This window comes from Lipotes vexillifer, unplaced genomic scaffold, assembly GCF_000442215.2.
Source record: "Lipotes vexillifer unplaced genomic scaffold, Lipotes_vexillifer_v1.1 scaffold469, whole genome shotgun sequence".
NCBI classification, from domain to species: domain Eukaryota; kingdom Metazoa; phylum Chordata; class Mammalia; order Artiodactyla; family Lipotidae; genus Lipotes; species Lipotes vexillifer.
The window spans coordinates 3,620,190-3,638,406 of NW_006788006.1; the positions used below are offsets into that span (position 1 = coordinate 3,620,190).

General features: G+C 57.9%; 2 protein-coding genes across 5 annotated transcripts; one reads left to right on the forward strand and one right to left on the reverse strand.

Moving 5' to 3' along the window:
- Positions 1–126: 126 nt before the first annotated feature.
- Positions 127–7,120, forward strand: DDX49 (DEAD-box helicase 49). Its single transcript, XM_007461072.1, has 13 exons — positions 127–286; positions 1,164–1,287; positions 1,905–1,990; positions 2,079–2,200; positions 2,539–2,726; positions 2,870–3,010; positions 3,753–3,828; positions 4,369–4,445; positions 4,622–4,719; positions 5,803–5,877; positions 6,524–6,612; positions 6,705–6,776; positions 6,868–7,120. The coding sequence occupies exons 1-13, from the start codon at positions 172–174 to the stop codon at positions 7,054–7,056; spliced, it is 1,452 nt and encodes a 483-aa protein (XP_007461134.1). The 5' UTR covers positions 127–171; the 3' UTR covers positions 7,057–7,120.
- A 1,141-nt stretch (positions 7,121–8,261) lies between these two features.
- HOMER3 (homer scaffold protein 3) lies at positions 8,262–15,361 on the reverse strand. Of its 4 annotated transcripts, none has more exons than XM_007461073.1 (10): positions 15,160–15,361; positions 13,474–13,555; positions 13,230–13,386; positions 12,846–12,977; positions 11,732–11,839; positions 10,604–10,725; positions 9,933–10,089; positions 9,489–9,602; positions 9,293–9,379; positions 8,262–8,454 (listed from the first exon to the last, which is right to left on the reverse strand). In XM_007461073.1, exons 2-10 carry the CDS (start codon positions 13,485–13,487, stop codon positions 8,263–8,265), a joined length of 1,083 nt encoding a protein of 360 aa, XP_007461135.1. In that variant the 5' UTR covers positions 13,488–13,555; positions 15,160–15,361; the 3' UTR covers position 8,262. The 4 variants fall into 4 exon arrangements, with proteins under 4 accessions (XP_007461135.1, XP_007461136.1, XP_007461137.1 ...); XM_007461074.1 differs by lacking the exon at positions 15,160–15,361 and adding an exon at positions 14,022–14,090; XM_007461075.1 differs by lacking the exon at positions 15,160–15,361 and having other exon boundaries at positions 8,262–8,445; positions 13,474–13,553.
- Positions 15,362–18,217: the final 2,856 nt, after the last annotated feature.

Here is an 18,217-nt window from a genome sequence, read left to right on the forward strand (position 1 = left end):
GATTCGGGGAAGAGTGGTAAGGATGTGGTAGAGGCTAGGAATGGCAGTGAGCTGCAGAGGGTGGGACCAGGCAGGAGGCAGATCCAATAGTTTATTGGATCTTTCCTGACGTCATCAACACGCACCGGAAGCACGGCTCACACGGGTACTTACACTGGGCTGGCTGCGAGGATGGCTGGCTTCGCGGAGCTTGGGCTGTCATCCTGGCTCGTGGAACAGTGTCGGCAGCTGGGTTTGAAGCAGCCCACGCCCGTGCAGCTCGGCTGCATTCCCGCCATCCTGGAAGGTGAGTGTGGCTAGGCCTCTTCTCCAGGAGGCGTCCCCGCTCCTGTCACCTCACTTTGCCTTCTCGCAGCTTTTGCCCACGCCGGCCCCGTGAGGCGAAGGGCAGTCTTGGCCCTTACGGGCGATCCTGGGTTCCGGAGGCAGACGAGGCAGTGTCGGCGTTTAGGGTGTACGGCTGACTCGCCGTGTGTCCGCACCCAAGTGATGTAATCTCTGAAACTTTTATAGCCTCAGAGCACTGGGAGGGTTTGATGAATAACTAATAGATAGTACTGGGAAAATTCGGTAGAGCTTGGATTACTATCTCCATTTTACAAATGGAAACTGAGGTTGTCAAGATTACTGGTAAATCCACGGCTCTGGTCCCTAGACTGCTCTTCTCCCCACTTCTGTGGTCCAACCCAGTTTTGCCGTTAAAGAGACGCCTTTCAGGAAGCCTAGGATGTGACAAATTGAGGCATTAAATAAACAAGGATGAAGGAGTCAGTAGGGAGCATAGGATGCAGATTGGGGGGAGGACATTCTGGGTTTCCCAAGCCCTGATACCCCGGAAGGAGTCAAAACGAGGTCGTGGTTAGTAGCAGGCATCTCAGGTCGGATGGATGTGGGTTCCAGTCCAGCCTGATACTCACTGTGTGTGTATCCTGGGCAAATCTTTGAGACTCTGTTTCCCCTTATGTTAAATGGGGATTATAATGGCTTCGCCCTTCTAAAATGTGTCAGTTGCTCTAAATGGAAAGTTGTCAGAATGCCTGGAACGGAAAGGGCACAGACCAGTACTGAGCATACAGTAATTGCTCATTGAATGTTAGCTGCTATAAACTGTGCCCGATAAAACACCTGTCTACACCTGTGACACTGCTTTGCCCTCTACCCAGGTCGGGACTGCCTGGGCTGTGCGAAGACAGGCAGTGGCAAGACGGCAGCGTTTGTCCTGCCCATCTTGCAGAAGCTGTCTGAGGATCCCTATGGCATCTTCTGCCTCGTCCTGACACCCACCAGGTGAGCCCCCCAAAGGCCTCGTGGGTGAGTTAACCAGCTGTGTTCTCTTGGGCAAGCGCCTTTACCTCTCTGAGCACACTTTCCAGGTGTGCAAGATGGGGACAGAAATTATGCCCACCTCTTAGAGGTGCTAAAGAATTAACAAGACAGTGTGTGAAAAGTTCTGAGCACAGGGCTTGACTCAGGGCAAGCAGGAAGGCTGGGAAGTAGGGGCACAGGTAGAGAAAAGGCCTGGGCAGAGCTGGAGCTGGGGCCAGAGAGGAGAGGACTTGGACACTGACCAGCCCTGGGGGAGGGGCGACTGACACTTGGGTCTCAGGCTTTGATGACTGTGGTGTTGAGGCCATTGCTAAGGATGTGGGAAGAAGAAAGGCCAGTGTGAGTAGGACTGGCAGGGGACAAGCCATGGGCTGTCTGGGGACCCAGCCTAGTGAGAGGGCAGGGGCCACAAGGGGCCTTCAACATTCAGTATCAGAACCTTTGTCCAAAGGGGACTGGGAGCCTCGGAGGGTGTGTGAACAGGAGAGGTCCAGGCAGGAGGCCGTAGGGTGGAGATGGGAATAAGAGGCAAGCACAAAACCGCTATCTGACCCAGGCTGGCCCCTTCGTGCCCACAGGGAGCTGGCCTACCAGATCGCAGAGCAGTTCCGGGTCCTGGGGAAGCCTCTGGGCTTGAAAGACTGCATCATTGTCGGCGGCATGGGTATGGGGGGCCCAGGGAGGCTCTGGGCGTGGACCCTCTGCAGCCTCAGACCATACACCCAGCCCCACCTCTCGCCCTCCACCCACAGACATGGTGGCCCAGGCCTTGGAGCTCTCCCGGAAACCACATGTGGTCATCGCCACACCAGGGCGCCTGGCTGACCACCTCCGCAGCTCCAATACCTTCAGCATAAAGAAGATTCGCTTCCTGGTAAGTCAGCCTAGGGCCCTGATACATCCATGTGGGAAATGTGTGTCCCACAGGCCATCCAGTACCACGTTGGGAATGGTGACAAGAACAGCTCAGGAACCAACGAAAGGGGCCCTGTATTAGTAAAGATAGTTGGGGGCTGGGCCTCTCTGAGGAGGTGACATTGGAGCTGAGATGGGTGAGGGAGCAGGCCTTCAAGACCTAGAGGGAGAGTGTTCTAGGACATCTAAGACCAGGAAGGAGGCACATGGGGGAAGGTGGGTTGAGCCCAGGCATGTAGTCAGGACTCGGACAGCGCCCTCACCCCAGATCCCTACCCCCTGCTGCCGGCTCTACAGGTGATGGATGAGGCGGACCGGCTGTTGGAGCAGGGCTGCACTGACTTCACCGTGGACTTGGAGGCTATTCTGGCGGCTGTGCCAGCCCGCAGGCAGACGCTGCTCTTCAGTGCCACGCTGACAGACACGCTGAAGGAGCTGCAGGGCCTGGCCACCAACCAGCCCTTCTTCTGGGAGGCTCAGGCCCCGTGAGTCCATAGCCACCCTCCTGGGGGAGCACGGCAGGCGGGGGCCCAAGTGGGGGTCATGCCCAACAGAGGTTACTGCCCATGGGCAGGGTGGGCTATTGGCGTCATTCAACAGAAGGGGAAACAGGCCTGCCTGTCCCCAGTGTGCGCACAGTAGAACAGCTGGACCAGCGCTACCTGCTAGTGCCTGAGAAGGTCAAGGATGCCTACCTGGTCCACCTGATCCAGAACTTCCAGGACGAGCACGAGGACTGGTCCATCATCATCTTCACCAACACATGCAAGTGAGTGTGGGCAGGCCTGCCTCTCCCATCCCCTGGGCGCCCCTCCCATAGCCCTTCACGGAGACCTGAGAGGTGGCCCAAGGTTGGAGGTATGAGGCATACAGACGGTCTCGGCACTCCGGGGCCTCTGCTCAGACTAGCAGTTTCAGAGGATGCACTCAAGGGGGCTCAGAGAGGTCAAGCAGTTTGCCAAGGTCACCCCTCATGAAGGCAGAGCCAGGATTTGGGGTTCCTCAGACCTGCCTTTAACCAGAAGGGCTGAGGGCCTCAGGCTCTCCCCAAGAGACCCCTGCAGCAGCTGAGAAGGCCCTGGAGCAGCCTATTCACTGTGGTCTCAGGATGTCAATGAGGCCCAGCACATCAGCACCAACACCTGGGACTGTCCTCTCCGCGGACCCAGGGATTTCAGAATCCTTTGAGGTGTTTAGGGAGAGCATCAAGGAGCTTTAGAGTAGCCTAGCCTGAGCCAGCGTAGAAGGGCAGTCCACAGCACGTGGAGGAGACCTCCTGACTGCTGCCCCCCAAGAATTTCTTGGCCACCAGAAGAGAAAAGTCTGGATGTAGGGCCCACTCTTGTTGGCTTAGGCCAGGGGAGGGGTCAGTGGGCAGGACACTGCACCCCGGCTTCTCCTTCCCCAGCTGTGCAGGGACACCTACTTGGGGACTCGGGGGGTGGGAGGGCCAGGAGCACCTTTCCAGGACCCTAGTGCTAGACGGGCTGACAGCACATCCTTCCTGCCAGGACCTGTCAGATTCTGTGTATGATGCTGCGCAAATTCAACTTCCCCACCGTGGCTCTGCATTCCATGATGAAACAGGTGAGGCGTTGGGCGGCCCCACAGATCCCCTCACCCGCCAGCCTTGCCCTGGGGACTTCTCCCAGCCTCAGGGCTTTTGCCCAGGCCCTTTCCTCTGCCTGGAACACTCGTTCTGCCATAGTGCTAGACGGGCTGACAGCACATCCTTCCTGCCAGGACCTGTCAGATTCTGTGTATGATGCTGCGCAAATTCAACTTCCCCACCGTGGCTCTGCATTCCATGATGAAACAGGTGAGGCGTTGGGCGGCCCCACAGATCCCCTCACCCGCCAGCCTTGCCCTGGGGACTTCTCCCAGCCTCAGGGCTTTTGCCCAGGCCCTTTCCTCTGCCTGGAACACTCTTTCTGCCACCTGTCTGCCTGCCCCAGTCTGGCCTCCTCAAGGTCATCTCCCTCACTGGACTGTGAGCCACTTGAGGGCGGAGACTGTCCTGGCCTCTGCCCTGTCCCCAGGCCTCACACAGTAAGCGCTCAAACGTTTGTTGAGATGCTACCTCACACCCCGCCCCCGACCCCCAATTCTCTCCCCAATCCGGCACAGAAAGAACGCTTTGCTGCCCTGGCCAAGTTCAAGTCCAGCATCTACCGGATCCTGATCGCGACAGATGTGGCCTCCCGGTGAGCAGCTCCAGGGTACTCCCTTCCCCATGACGCCCCCCACAAAAGGGCCAAAGGGAGGGACTGGCTTCAGGCATGGGTCAGGCAGCCTCAGCTTCACTGCTGAGCGACCTTGGGTGAGTCCCAACCTCAGTTTCCCCACATGGACAGAGGTGCTGACCGACCTCTCTCTCCAGGGGCCTGGACATTCCCACGGTGCAGGTGGTCATCAACCACAACACCCCCGGGCTCCCGAAGATCTACATCCACCGAGTCGGCCGGACAGCCCGTGCAGGTGAGCAGACAGGGCGGGGCAGCCTTTGGCACCCGCCCCTCCTGCCTGCCCACACCACCAGGAGCCAGAGTCACAAGCTGGTGGGACACAGGAGGGCTACAGGCCACAGGTGAAAGACACTAGAGGAAGCACTTGCAAGTTGGGGGAATCGTCCTTTCAAAACCGTAGGTGGGGATGCTCTGTCTTCTCACCCCCAGCAGCACTAACAGTGACACATGCTGTCCCCTGGTGACACGGCACACACTGGCCCCATCCCCACCACTCCCTGTTGCCTCACCCCAGGCCCCTTTACCCGTCAGGACTGCCAATCCATGCCCAGCAGCAAATAGGTGTACGAGTCCTGGTGAGTATGACGCTGCCCTGTGGGATTTGGCATCCAAGTTCAACCCCTCGCTGTGACTCTGGCTAGGAGCCAAAGAGGCATCCTTGTGTCTGCTGCCCAGCCCCACCCAGGAGGGGCACGGAGTCCAGATTTTCTCACACCTGGAGTGGGCAGAGATACGGTTTCTGGGGCCAGACTGGGCCTGGCCCTTCTCTCCTGCCCTGTGGCCTCAGGAAGGTCACATCAGCTCTCTGGGCCCCCACTGCCTCATCCAACAGTGGGTAATAAGAAGGTGACACCTGTTTGGGGCTGCTCCGAGGGTCATGGGCCTGGTCAGCTGCCAGTACTGTTCCAGCACTAGTCACTATCACAGGAACGGGGAATGGAGAAAGTGGTGTGCAGAGATCTGAGCTGAAGGCTGTCTGGGCTTACTGACAGAACTTGGCCTGGGCTCCCTGGCGGCCACACCGAAATGGGAAATCAGCCACATCACCTGTATAAGGCCAAGCTGGCAGGAGAGCTGCCTCCCCCTGGAGTCCTGCAGCTCCCCTGAGACAGACGTGCCTACTACGCAGAGGTCAGGCAGGGTGCTGAGCCCTGACGCCCTGAGCTTCGTTCATTTCCACTCACTCACTCACCCACCGAGCTCCTGTACTGTTCCTCTTGATTGAGAGGAGCCCTGAGCCGCCTGCTGGTCAGGACCTGCTTCTATTGGCCCTTTGTCTTGGCCTCCAGCACACAGCCTGGGTGTGTCCCCACAGGGCGGCAGGGACAGGCCATCACACTGGTGACGCAGTATGACATCCACCTGGTACACGCCATCGAGGAGCAGATCAGTGAGTGGAGGGGCAGAGGAGGGGAGGGGAGGGGAGGCGGGTGCTTCTGGGCGAGATGCCACTCAACCCTATCAGACACCCGCTAGCCTGCTCACATGAGCAGGCTTAAACTGCGCCTTCTTATGCAACCCTCAGAGAAGTTTCTTTTGCCCAGTTGTTGAAACTGAAGCTCTGCAGTGGCCTTCAGCAGCTGAAAGCCACATCTGGTGGGAAGGGACTTTGGTGGTTTCTCAGACCAGAGTGTGTGGGTGGTCCCTGTGGATGAGTCAGAAGCCCCAGGGCTTGGGCCTGGGCATGTTTGAGAAACCCCCTTGGGTGGTTTAATGTGTAGCCAAGACTGAGAACTTCTGGGGCACCTCCAGTCACTGCACAGACTTTCCTAAGATTCAGAAATGTCTTGACTTTAAAGGACACTGTTTCCAGGAAAAAAACAAAAAAAATCCCTAGTCAAATTCATAGTATTGCTAACAAAAAAAGAGTAGTCTGTACCTTCCTTGGGTCTGAAATCTTAGATCTTGCCCACCTGATCCTTATCTGCTATGGTCCTGGATGGCCTTGCATGCCCTGCTACACAGGGAACTCACTACATAATTGAAATACCTCTCCATGTCATGCCTGCCCCCCTGTGACCCTGCTGTCCCCACAGAGAAGAAGCTGGAGGAGTTCTCGGTGGAGGAAGCTGAGGTGCTACAGATCCTCACACAGGTCAACGTGGTGCGGAGGGAGTGTGAGATTGTGAGTGTCGGGGAAGGGGCTGGTCCTCGGGGCCCAGGGTGCTTCCTGCAAGATGGTGACCCCCAAGACGGCCTCTCCCTCCCGCCCCCCAGAAACTGGAGGCAGCCAACTTTGATGAAAAGAAAGAGATTAATAAGCGGAAGCAGATGATCCTGGAGGGGAAGGTGAGGGCTGAGCCGGTGGTGGAGTGGGCGTGGGGCACAAGCTTCCCCGCGGATGATCAGCTTAGCCACCTTCCGGTCCTCCCCATGCCAGGATCCCGACCTGGAGGCCAAGCGCAAGGCCGAGCTGGCCAAAATCAAGCAGAAGAACCGGCGCTTCAAGGAGAAAGTGGAGCAGGCACTGCAGCGGCAGAAGGCCGGCGGGGCTGGCCGCAGGGGGTGTCCATCCAGGGTCCAGCCTGAGGCCTGCTTGTCCCCAGCACCCGCTCAGGGCCCGGCCTGAGTTCCACACGGCCCCCGTCTGCCCAGCCTGGGACGCCTTCTGAAGCTGAAGGTTGGAGGGTCCTCCCCTCAGGATAATCCCTCCTCCTAGTCTGCCCAGTCCCCCTCAGTGGAGCCCACGGACACCCATGTGCGGTGTGCAGCCCCCCACCTGACCCTGCAGCCCCTGGTGGCCCCTCCTCAGAACCTTGGCCAAGAGGCAGGCTGCAGAGGAGGAAAGAAAGCTATGAGGTTGGGCCCAAGTCCACTTACAGTGACCCCAGCCCAGGGTCACCCTGGGGGTGCCATGGGGCCCCAGAGCGAAGGTGTGCCACTTGCAGGAGATGCTCAATAAATGAGTCTTTTGACTTCCACAGTCTGACTCTCGGGGAGCAGGGGCAGAGAGAGGAGGGTATGACTGCCTAAGTCTCCCAGAACACCACTCACCACCCCCCCACCCCCCAGTTCTCCTCTCCTGTGGGGCCAGGCCCAAAGCTTTGAACTGCAGTGCTGACCATTCCAGCCGAGTGACCTTGGGTTGGTGAAGCCCCTTATATGGGCCTTGATTTCTTCATCTGGAAAATGGGCATAGCAACTGCTCTTCTCTGCAAATGCAGATGTTTTGGTGAGATCCCTCCCATGCCCAGTGAACACAGCCATGGGCTAGGACCTTCCCCTCCTGCCCACCTGCTTGCGTTTGGGGTTTGTAGCCAGAGTGAAGTGGTGGGAGGAGTCCTTAACCAGGTGTCCACCTTAGTCCAAACTGGTCCAGACAACACGGGCAGAGCCCAAGAAGATGGGGCAGCAGAGCCATGTGGCCTGGGCATGCCCCTGAGGCTTTCTGAGCCTCCCTCTCATCTCTGAGTGGCTTACCAAACCCTACACAGACTGAGGGCAGCGGGTCCAGTGACGGCGACCAGGTACCTAGGTGCTCACACACCACACACACAGCCACGCTTAGAAATGTAATTTGGGCACCAGCACGTGCCCTGGGGAGTCTAGAAATTCTACACGATGAAGAGCTCAAAAACAGCCCGTGAGCTGTGAACAGCCAGGGCCGGCTTAAGTACTGTGGACAGGCCCTCCCCAGGCTGAGTCGGGCCCCAGTCCCTGCCGGGGGAGTGGCCCACTGTGCCGCCTGCGGCCTGGCCCGTGCCCCAGGCGGGAATCGTTCATGTAAAGCTAGCTCCCGCAGGCTCCTGCTCCCACGTAGACCCAGAGGCTGGACTCAGGGCGTGCCCTCGGCCAGGCGGGCCAGGCCCTCCCGCAGCTCGCTCAGCTCAAACAGCCTGACGTCCAGCAGCTGCGCGGCCCGGCCCACCTCGGCCCGTGCCCGCTCCCGCTCTACCCGTGCCTCCTCCAGGCTGCGCTCCGTTGCCCGCAGCTGGTGCTCCAGCTCCGCGTTTCGGGTCTCCAGTTCCTGCAGGGAGAGGGCAAGCAAGGTTGGGGGCCCCAGCAAGTCTCAAGGGTCCAGCATCTGAATGCTATCCCCACAGCCTCCACTCTGGGCCAAGCCCTCTCTGTCTCCTGGCCTCCTCCCTGCCACCTCTACCCAAGACACTCCTTGGTCCCCTGATTGGAACATCACTGAAATGACCACATTCCTCTTCTGCTCAAGACCCTCGTCACCCATCATGCTGGGAATGAAATCCATACCCCTCCTTGCTCATTCCAACCCAGGCTTGCTGGCTTCCTTGTGGTTCCTTGAACATACTTTCTCCCCACCTCAGGGCCTTTACATATGCTGTGCACTCTGCCCAGGAAACAACAGGGAGCATTCCCCCAACTTCTCTCTCTTTGGGGGCACCAGCTCCTTTAACTTCTCCCTCCTGCTGGACTCACAGGACATGCTTGAAGGTTTCTCAGATAAAGTCTACAGTGAGGGCCAGGCCAGCACACCTGAGTACAAATGCAAGCTCCTGACCTCAGGCCGGGAATGTGTGAGGATTTGATGGGGTCAAGAATGAATATTCAACAGAGACTCAAAAACTGCTTGTTGAATGAATGGAAGGAGATGAAACATTGTACTAATAACCATGTTTTATAAACCACCCACTGATTCAGTCCTTCCAGTCATCCAAATCCTTCACAACCTTAGATGTCTTCCTGACTCCATTTATAGGTGAAGAAACTGAAGCTCAGGGAGGCACACAGCTGCCCAGAACCCACTAGGTAGGGAAGGTGCCAGGTCTGTCCTCTATCAGAGGCTGGCTGCCTTGGGTGGTCACCCCACCCCGCCTCACAGCAACCGCACACACCTGCACTTTCTGCTGTGTCTCCTCACGCTCGGCGCTGTCTGGGGCCTCACGGGGACCACCAGTCTGGCTCTTCAGCGTCTGGATCTCCTAATGGAGAAGTTCCCAGAATCCGTTCTGAGAGTCCTGGCTCCCCCATGGGAGATCAGGGAAGGCAGGGCCCGAGGAAACACAAACGCATACAGACACGCTCACACACCTGGTCCTTAGTTTGCACTAGTGCCTCCAGCTGCTCCAGCGCCTGGCCCGGTCCCTCCTTCTCACTGACTGCGGGTGGCTCAGCGGTGGCAGCCTGGGCCTCCAGCTCAGCCACCTGTGCAGACAGGAAGGTCAGCCCCTGACGCCCCAGCCTGTACTCTCCTGGTCCCTGGGGAATATGCCTGACCAGCCAAGCCCATGACTGGGCACTAACCCCTTCTGGTTGCGGCCACCACCCTGCCTCTGGCAGGTAGGTCTTTAGGGTCTGACAACCCTCTGAGGCTGACATTATTTCAGACCCATACTACAGAACAAGAAACTAAGGCTCAGGGAAGTGATTTGCCGAGATCACACAGCCAGCCAGGGAACCCAGGACAGATAGGAGGCAGGGGCTTCACAGTGGTCCGGGCCACTTGGGGTCTCTGGGAGGGAGGGGCTTCCTCACCCGGTGTCGCAGCCTCTCGGCCTCTGCGCGCTGGGCCTCCAGCTGCTGCCTCCACTGGGCGGCGGCGGCGTTGGCCTCTCGCAGGGCGCCCGCCAACTTGTTGTTACTGTCCTGAAGCGCGAAGAACTCGGCCTCCCACTGCACCTCGCCCACCGAGCTGCGGGGACACTGGAGTCGGCAGAGGGCAGGGCGGGGCCTCACTGGGCCTGAGGCAGGGTGAGGGAGGTGCTGGGCTGGGGGCGGGGTCGTGGGCGGGGCCAAGGTACCTCGGGACTAGGGGTTGGGGACGTCCCGGGGAGGCGGAGTCTTGCCGGGGGTGGGGTCAAAGTAGGCGCTTTGTTGTCAGTTCAGTGAGACACAGTCGGAAGGCCAAGCAGGATCAGCCCAGGGGATGTGGACAGAACAAAGTGGGTGGGGAGGCACCCGTGGGTTTAGAACTAGCCAGGGGAGATGTGGACAGGCCAGGGTTAGCCCCGAGGAATGGATGAGGCAGGAGCGGGGTCGGCTCTGGAAGGGGCATAATCTGGGTGTCTCCTCTCCTACCACAGGCCTTGGGTCCAGTGTCAGATCCCGCCACTTGAACAAGTCCCTACAGTTTCTGAGAACTTCCTCTCCCCTCTTCCCCAACCCTTCGTCCTGCCACGCCCCTGTGCCCCGCCCTACCCCCTCACCCCTCGGACAGCATCTTTCTGAGCCGCTCGCGCTCAGCGGGGCCGGGAGCGTCCGCGCTCTGGCTGCGGAATAGCTTCTCGTCGCCGGGGCCGTTGGAGCTGACGAGGGGGCTCGGGGGCACCTAAGAGCATGGGCAGAAGTGAGGGCACAGTGAGGGCTGTTGCGACGTGGGTCGTGACTGAGGGCAGGAGGTCCTTCCCAGCACTGGGATCTGACTGCTCCTTTCCCCTCCTCACCCACCACCAATGGCTCCCGATGGCCCCTTTCTGGGCCCTGCCCCCCACCTTGCCTGCTGGGCTCTCACCAACCCCCAGGAGCAAACCTGATGCAGGCTAGCCTAAACCCCGGGAGACACTCATAATCTGCAAAGCGGGGAGCAATCTGAAACCTCCATGCTGTTCCCTCAGAGCAATGACCTTCCCTGGGGCCAAATTTCAACATCCATTTAAAATTCCTACAGGAAACGCACTCCATCAGGCTAAATTCATTATGAATCCACCTGCTGCCTGGACCAACCTACTTCTTCATCTCCTTAATCCCTGTGCCCAGCCCTGGGCCTGACACACGGTATGTGGTCAATAAATGATGCTGAGGGACTTCCCTGGTGGTCCAGCGGGTGGGACTCCGTGCTCCCAATGCAGGGGGCCCGGGTTTGATCCCTGGTCAGGGAATAGATCCTGCATGCATGCCACAACTAAGAGTCTGCATGCCACAACTAAGAAGCCCGCATGCTGCAACAAAGATCCCACGAGCCGCAACTAAGACCCGGTGCAGCCAAAATACATAAATAAAGTAAATAATAAATATTTAAACTAAATAACTAAATGATACGAATATGTTAGTGGGGGAAAACACCCAGGGGCAGGTTTTTACTCTGCCGCTCTACTTAGCCATTTCAACTTCCACATTTCAACTCTGCCCTGCGAGTTGGTTTTCTGGCCTTCCTTGATCTGACATTTGGACAGCCTAGGACACGCTCCTATGGCACCCACAGCCCTCTTCCATGGTCCTTGCCATGGATCTAGTTTTACATCATCTGTGAGCATTTGGTCCTGGGAACCGGCACAGCACCTAGACCCCCCAATATCAGTTGAGCTCCTGGCACGCACAGGACAGGGAGTGCTGACCTGGTGGGCAGTGAGCCCCAGGGCTGGACTGGTGAGCTCTCCCCCATCCTGAGATTTCTCCCGTGCCAGCCTTGCTGCTTCCTTCACTTCCTGGAACTTCTCAGCAAACTGAGGAATGGGGGGCAGGAACAGACAGTCAACAAACTCCCAGCCCCCTCCCCCAGGGTCCCACCACATTAGCTCCACCCAGTACCAGCTCTGTCGCTTTGGAAGGAACTTTAGAATTGAGTGCATCCCCTCCTCTCACGAACTGGAAGAGTGGGAAGTAGGCTTGGAAAACGATGCCCAATGAGCAGAGTGGGTATCAGGATGGGGGGTGGGTGGGATGTTCATGGAGGTGTATCACATTGAGCCACCTTGAGAAAGGGACCCCCTTTCCCTCTCAGTCAGGATTATTTCAGCAAGGAGAGCCTCAGGTGGGTGCTAATCTGTCTTTCATTTCCAGCTAGGGTACACTTTCTTTTTTTTTCATTTTAAAATAAATTTCCTTAGCTTGAAAGTAATTTTTTAAAGAAACATATTTACAGACATACAGCCACTTGATTTGTGCAAAGGGGCCAATGCAATTCATTGGGGGTTGGGGGGGGGGTAGATGGTTTTTTCAAAAAATGGCCCAAGAGCAACTGAATACTCATGTGGGAAAAAAAATACTCCTACTTTAAACCTCCGGTAGAAATTAATTCAAAGATCTAAATTTGAAAGGAAAACTAATGCTTCTAGGAGAAAAGCAAAGAAAAGCATCATGAACTCAACAGGATTCAGAGAGCACGAACCATACAGGGAAACAATGGATAAGACAATACTGAACTCTAGAAACAGCAGAGGGTGGAGGGAGGCGATAAAGAAGGTAATATGCCAGGGGTGCGGGGAAGCACCCAGCCCATCCTAGGCACCCAGAGAGGGGCAGGGTGTGTCCGAAATCAGAGCAGGTGGCCAACAGAGCTGGAATGTGAACCAGAAAATCAGGAAGGAGCTACTGGCTTGTCCAATTCTGTAGGCCCATTCTGCAGCTGGAAAGATGGAGGCCCAGCATCGGTCCAGGGTCCCCCAGTGCACCCAAGAGAAGACCCAGCCCCAGCCCCATTCCTCCCACCATGTATCCCTGCGGGCCCACCTGAGTCAGATGCTGCTCAGAAGCAAAGCCAAGGCCATAGACGGTGTTGGCGCGACTGTCTGCCCACTGCCCGAACTTCTGGGAGGTTTTGGTAAATGTCATGTTGGGGGTGACAGTGCTGTTGATGATGGCCTGGGGAAGGCGGTGGGGAGAAAAGTTCCCGGGTGATGGGACTGGTAATAATGAATGTGAAACCCCCAGGGATATAGCTTTGTATCAGCACCTCAGAAGTCCTTGGTCTGAGCCATTTCAGGAGGAAGACTGAGACCCAGATAGACTCAGGGTACTCCCCCGGCCCCCAAGGCACACAGCAAGGAAGCAACTGAACCAGGCCTGTCCCTAGGATCCTTGGCACCTGCCACCCCACCCAAGCCCCACCAGGACCTTGGCACCCCCAAGGCTGATGATTCGGTAGACATTGCGGGTGGCATCGTAAAAGTAGGAGACAGTGAGTGCGTGTTTGCCCGCGGGGATCCAATTCCGCTTGGTGGCCGGGTCGATCTGGAACACGTGTGCCCGTGTGCTGAAGATGGGCTGCTCCCTGCATGGAGAGAGGGTGTTCAGCGGGGGCCAGGCACCGGCCCCCCAGGGGACTCAAGGCCAAGCTTTGGTAGAAGCAGGGGCTCACCTGGCTGTGGACATTGGTCAGGCTTGTCTGGGTGGGCTCCAAGGGACAGCCAGGGGGATGGTAGGAACTGCTGGCTTGGCCTCTGGGGGGACAGGAGGTTTGTGAGTGTCTCCCCAGACCAGGCTGTGGGAGGCCAAGCATGTCCAGCCCCAGGACCCACTTCCAAGTACACCATTCATAGAACTTCAATCCAAAAGGGAATCACTCAGCAAAAAGACCCCAACTCTCTCCATTGGGAGGAAACTCTTGCAACACCCTGGGCAGGAGACGGCCTCTGATAGGAGCCAGGTGGCATCTAACAGCCCAGCATATACCTCACATCTTCCTGGTTACTGGACCCCCAGTGAAGTCTTCTCAACCTCTGGGCTGGGTGGAGGAGGCCAAGATGGCCAACTCCTGGTCAGTACTTCCTGACACTTTCGTCCATCACTCCTCAAAGCAGGGCCTCCATCAAAAGGTGGGGCATTGACAGGTGCCTACTGGGAGACTGGTCCCCCACTGGACCCACAAAGAGACCCCTCAGCTTCCACTGTAGGGCAGAGGCACACCTTGGAGTCAAAGTCCAAATCCCCAGGGAGCCTCCAGCCTAGTTAAAAAGACAAGATGTGGCTGAACAGGTCTACCATGGTGCCCACCCATCACCACTCAATCCCAGTACCATGGGGCTGGGCGGGATCCAGGTCCACGAGAGACCTGGGGGAGAGCGGGGGGGCGGGGGAGGCAAACTAAGGGAAGGGAGGCCTGGACTCGGTAGCCTCCGTGGTCAGAGGGGGGAATGCCCCCCCACTCTGTCCTGGGCAGCTTCTGTCCCGGTCACAGGGTCTGAAACCGGAGCCCCTGGGTGGGGGAGGGGCAGAGACTTTGGCCGGGGTTGGGGGTGAGTCCTGGGTCGAGCCAGGGTTCCGGGGCGCAGGCATCCTAGAAACTCAGGCCCCTCCTGCCCGGACGTTCCTGCAGCGGATGTTCCTGCAGCGACTTGAGGCATTGGGAATAGTTACTCACCAAGAGTCATGCGCCTCGGACGCTGCCGGCCGCGGGGCTCCAAAGGGGAGCCCGACTCCGCCCGGTGTCCGGGATCCACAATCGCGTGCGGGGGCGAAGCCCCACCCCAGGAGCCCCAGTCCAGGGGATCTGATATTCAGTCAGGATCGAGTTCTCAGGGTCAGGACCAGGGTGCCCTATGCGCGCCCCAACTTCAGGAAGTGCTGCCCCCGACCCTGGAACTTCCAGGATCCCTGCGACGCCCCGCCCCACTCCGGGTCCAGAACTTCGGGGACACGTTATCTACCTCCTGCAACCGCAGGTCCAGAGCTTAGGGGATCCTGCGCGCTGTTCCTGACTCCTGAACTTCGGGGACGCCCCTGCCACCCTTCCATCCCCGGATCCTGAATTTCGGGGTTCCCTCGCGTCGCCCCTCCACCCCAAGTCCGAAACGTCGGAGACATCTTCACAGCCTCCTCCAATGACGGGTCCGTAACTTCGGGAACCGCTCGCACTGCCCCCTCCCCGACCCCGACTTCGGAACTTCGGGGTCCCCGCGCCCTCTCAAGCCCTGGAACTTCGGGGCTCCCCCAGCTGCCCCCAGCCTCCGTATCCGGAACTTCGGGATCCCCAGCGCCCTCTCCCCTGCCCTGGAACTTCGGGGCCCCCCGCGCTCCCAGCGCTGGCTCAGCTGGCCGGGCTCACCGTGCCGGCTCTGCACCCCGCAAGTGTCCGGGCGCTAGGCGGGTGCGACCCCGCGGCGCCGAGTCCCCGCAGACGGGCGCCCCGCTCGCTCGCTGGCTCCGGGGCCCGCGCCCTCCGCGCCGCCCTCCGCGCCGCCCTCCGCACCGCCCGCGCCTTTGTCTGCGCCGCCGCCGCCGCCGCCGCCCGCGCCGTCTCCGGTCCCATCGCGGCGAGTCCCGACGCGGCCGCCGCCCGCCCCGCCTCCCCGGGCCGCCGAGGCCGCACCGCAGCACCCCCTGCCGGCGGCAGGTGGGGGGAGAGGGAGAAGGAGGGACGCGAGCAGGGAGGAAGGGGGGAGGATTGGGGAAGAGAGGTTAAGAAGGGGGCGGAAGCGGACAGGGAATAGGGCGGAGACAGAGACCTAGACCTGGAGACAGAGAGATGGAGGAGAGAGGCAGAGACACAGGAGACAGACAGACAGACCTGGGTGGACAGAGGAGAATGTGGCCTCATCCTCTCTTCAACGGGGTGGGGGGGGGGGGGCCCTGATCCTCGGGGCCTCTGCTGCTTTTGCCCGTGATGGGGAATCAGGTTCCTCTTCACCCGATGGGAGTCCAGGGGCAGGGCACATCTGCTGCCTTGGTGGGCCCAGGCGCATGCACACAGTAGTTTCTCCATGGCTGTCTCCAGGAAATGAAAGAGACCTCAGCAGAGAGGGGGCTGGTAGATGAGAGAGAGGCAAACAGTAGGCACTTAATGGGGCTTGATCCCAGGTCCCCTGCTCAGAATCCTTCCTGCCTGCTCTCCCATCTCACCCTGATCCCCAGGTTGGGGCTTCTGTCAACCTCGGGTCTTCTGTGTCCCCTAAAACAACTGTAACAATGCCGATGAGGTTGGATTAGGATTATCGTTGCTGTGTTATAGGGTCCCCAGATCCAGGTGGAGGGAATGTCAGTGTCCACTTGCCACCAAATGGGTGAATTGCCTGGAGGTCCACAGGCCCAGGTTTGCCACCTCTGGTCAGAGGGAGTCCACCCCCTTCCTACACTTGCTGGGGGAGGGTCCTTTTAGAGCCGAGCCAGGATCTCTTCTGACCCTGCCTGTGGAGCCCGCTTTTCAGTCCTGTATCTGCCCTTTCTCTGGAGACACACAGTGTCTCCAAAGTCACAGAGTGCCATCGGGTTCATGGGCAAAGGCACCGGGGCTCCTCAGAACCAAGCCCTGCACTTCCCTGAAGCTCTGACTCACATGCCAGGTTTTTGCTTTTCCTCTCTTCACCTCCTTTCCCTGTTCTTGTCTGTCTGTTTCCGCCAAAAAGAATCGCACATCTGAGCTGGTAGCTTCCTTCAAATTACCTTTAGGTGAATCCCAGGTCATGTCATTTCCAGAGACTTACTCCCAGGCCAAGATCTGAGTTTTCCTCCCTCCAGGCCTTTGCCCAAGCTGTTTCTTCTACCTAGAATGCCCTTCCCAAAGGCATATATTCTGTTTTGTCCTTCCAGGCTCAGCTCCACTGCCCCCTTGCCTCCTGGAAGCTTCTCTAACTATCCTGGGTTTGGAAGGGACATCACCCGCCCCTGTTCCACCACCCCATCCCTTTCTGTGGGATCCCTGATCTATTTATTTGTTCGACTGTGGCCAGAGCTGGCCCATCCTGGAGCCCAGCATCACTCAGCATGAGAGGTACTATCACTCCACCTAGGAAAACAGAGCTGCAGACTCAGTTTCCCCAGTTGCCTTTAACTTCACATGGCATCTGCATAAGCAAAGGATTTGGCTTCACTCTCAGGCCCGAAGCCACAAAACGCTTGAACACTGTACGGAACAAAGAAAATACCGTCTGTTCTGTGCAAAGAATGACTTTTCCTTATAACCGAAAAAAAAAAAAAAAGAAAATTCAAAAATTAAAATAAAAAAAAAGTAACTGGAAAGATGCCGGCAGAGCCAAGGCTTCTGGAAGCTGCTCAGTGTGTGCTGAGTGCTGGCTGGCTGTAGAGCTGGGGCCATGTGGCTGTTCTGTGGGGGCGGCTGGGCGAGGAGCCTGGGCAGACTTTACCCGTTATGAGGGCAGGAGGCAACTGCATGAGGGAGAATGGGTTCCCCTCTCAGGTCTCCAGGAAGGACAGGGATGTGGCTGGCCTTGAGCAGCCCTGACCTGAAGTTGTCTTAATCAAGTTCAAACTGAGGGAGTGATTTTGTCAGTGTAGACCTCAGTTTTCTCACCTGGAGAATGGGCTGATGCTTACAGGGCTGTAGGTGGTAGGAGGAGGCAGGAAGGATCCAGGCAACACCAGCAGCTTCTCACTGTCCCCTGGGTATAGATGGGTAGGGGGCTGCCCTGAGCTGCCACTACCACCCCAGCCTGAGCCCTCTTCTGCCTGGTTCTCGGGCCTGTCTTACTGTGAATGTCCTTGAGGGGCGAACAGAGGCCACCAACCCAAGGTGGCTGACTGGTAACAACAGCTTTCTCTTGGGGCTGAGGAAGGACATGAGGGAATGAGCTTCCTGTCACAGGAGGAACCAAGCAAGAAATAGAACAGCTTTTTCGGCTCTAGGGCAGCCGCATTTACAGAGTGGCTCTTAGAGGTCAGGCTCTGGCCTCTGCCTAGTTAAATCTGACCCAACCTTTGGGCTGAAGTTATATTGTTTCTCCTCCCTGGAGGGTTCCTGTCCCACCAGAGCAGGGGAGGTCTGTCATTCTTCCCCAAAGCCACATGCCCAACCTCATGGCATGAGTCACAGTGGCCACTTAGATCTGTTTAGGTCATGATTTGGTTACTGTCTGCTTCTTCCATGGCTCTGTCTCAGCACCTAGAGCAAGGCCTGACTTGCAGCAGGAACTCTGTAAATGCTTCCAGAAGGAAGGGGTCCCAAGGCCCCACCTTGGTCCTTGGTGGCCTCCAGAGTCACATGAGCCAAGGAGTGAATCCCAGCCCTGCCTCCTACCAGCAGGGTGACCTTAAAGAAGTCACTTTTCTTCCCTGCACTTTAGTTTCCCCATCTATAAAATGTGCATAAGAATGGTGCTCACTTCTGAGGTTTCCTCTAAGGCTCCAACATGTCCTGGCGTGAAGAGGGT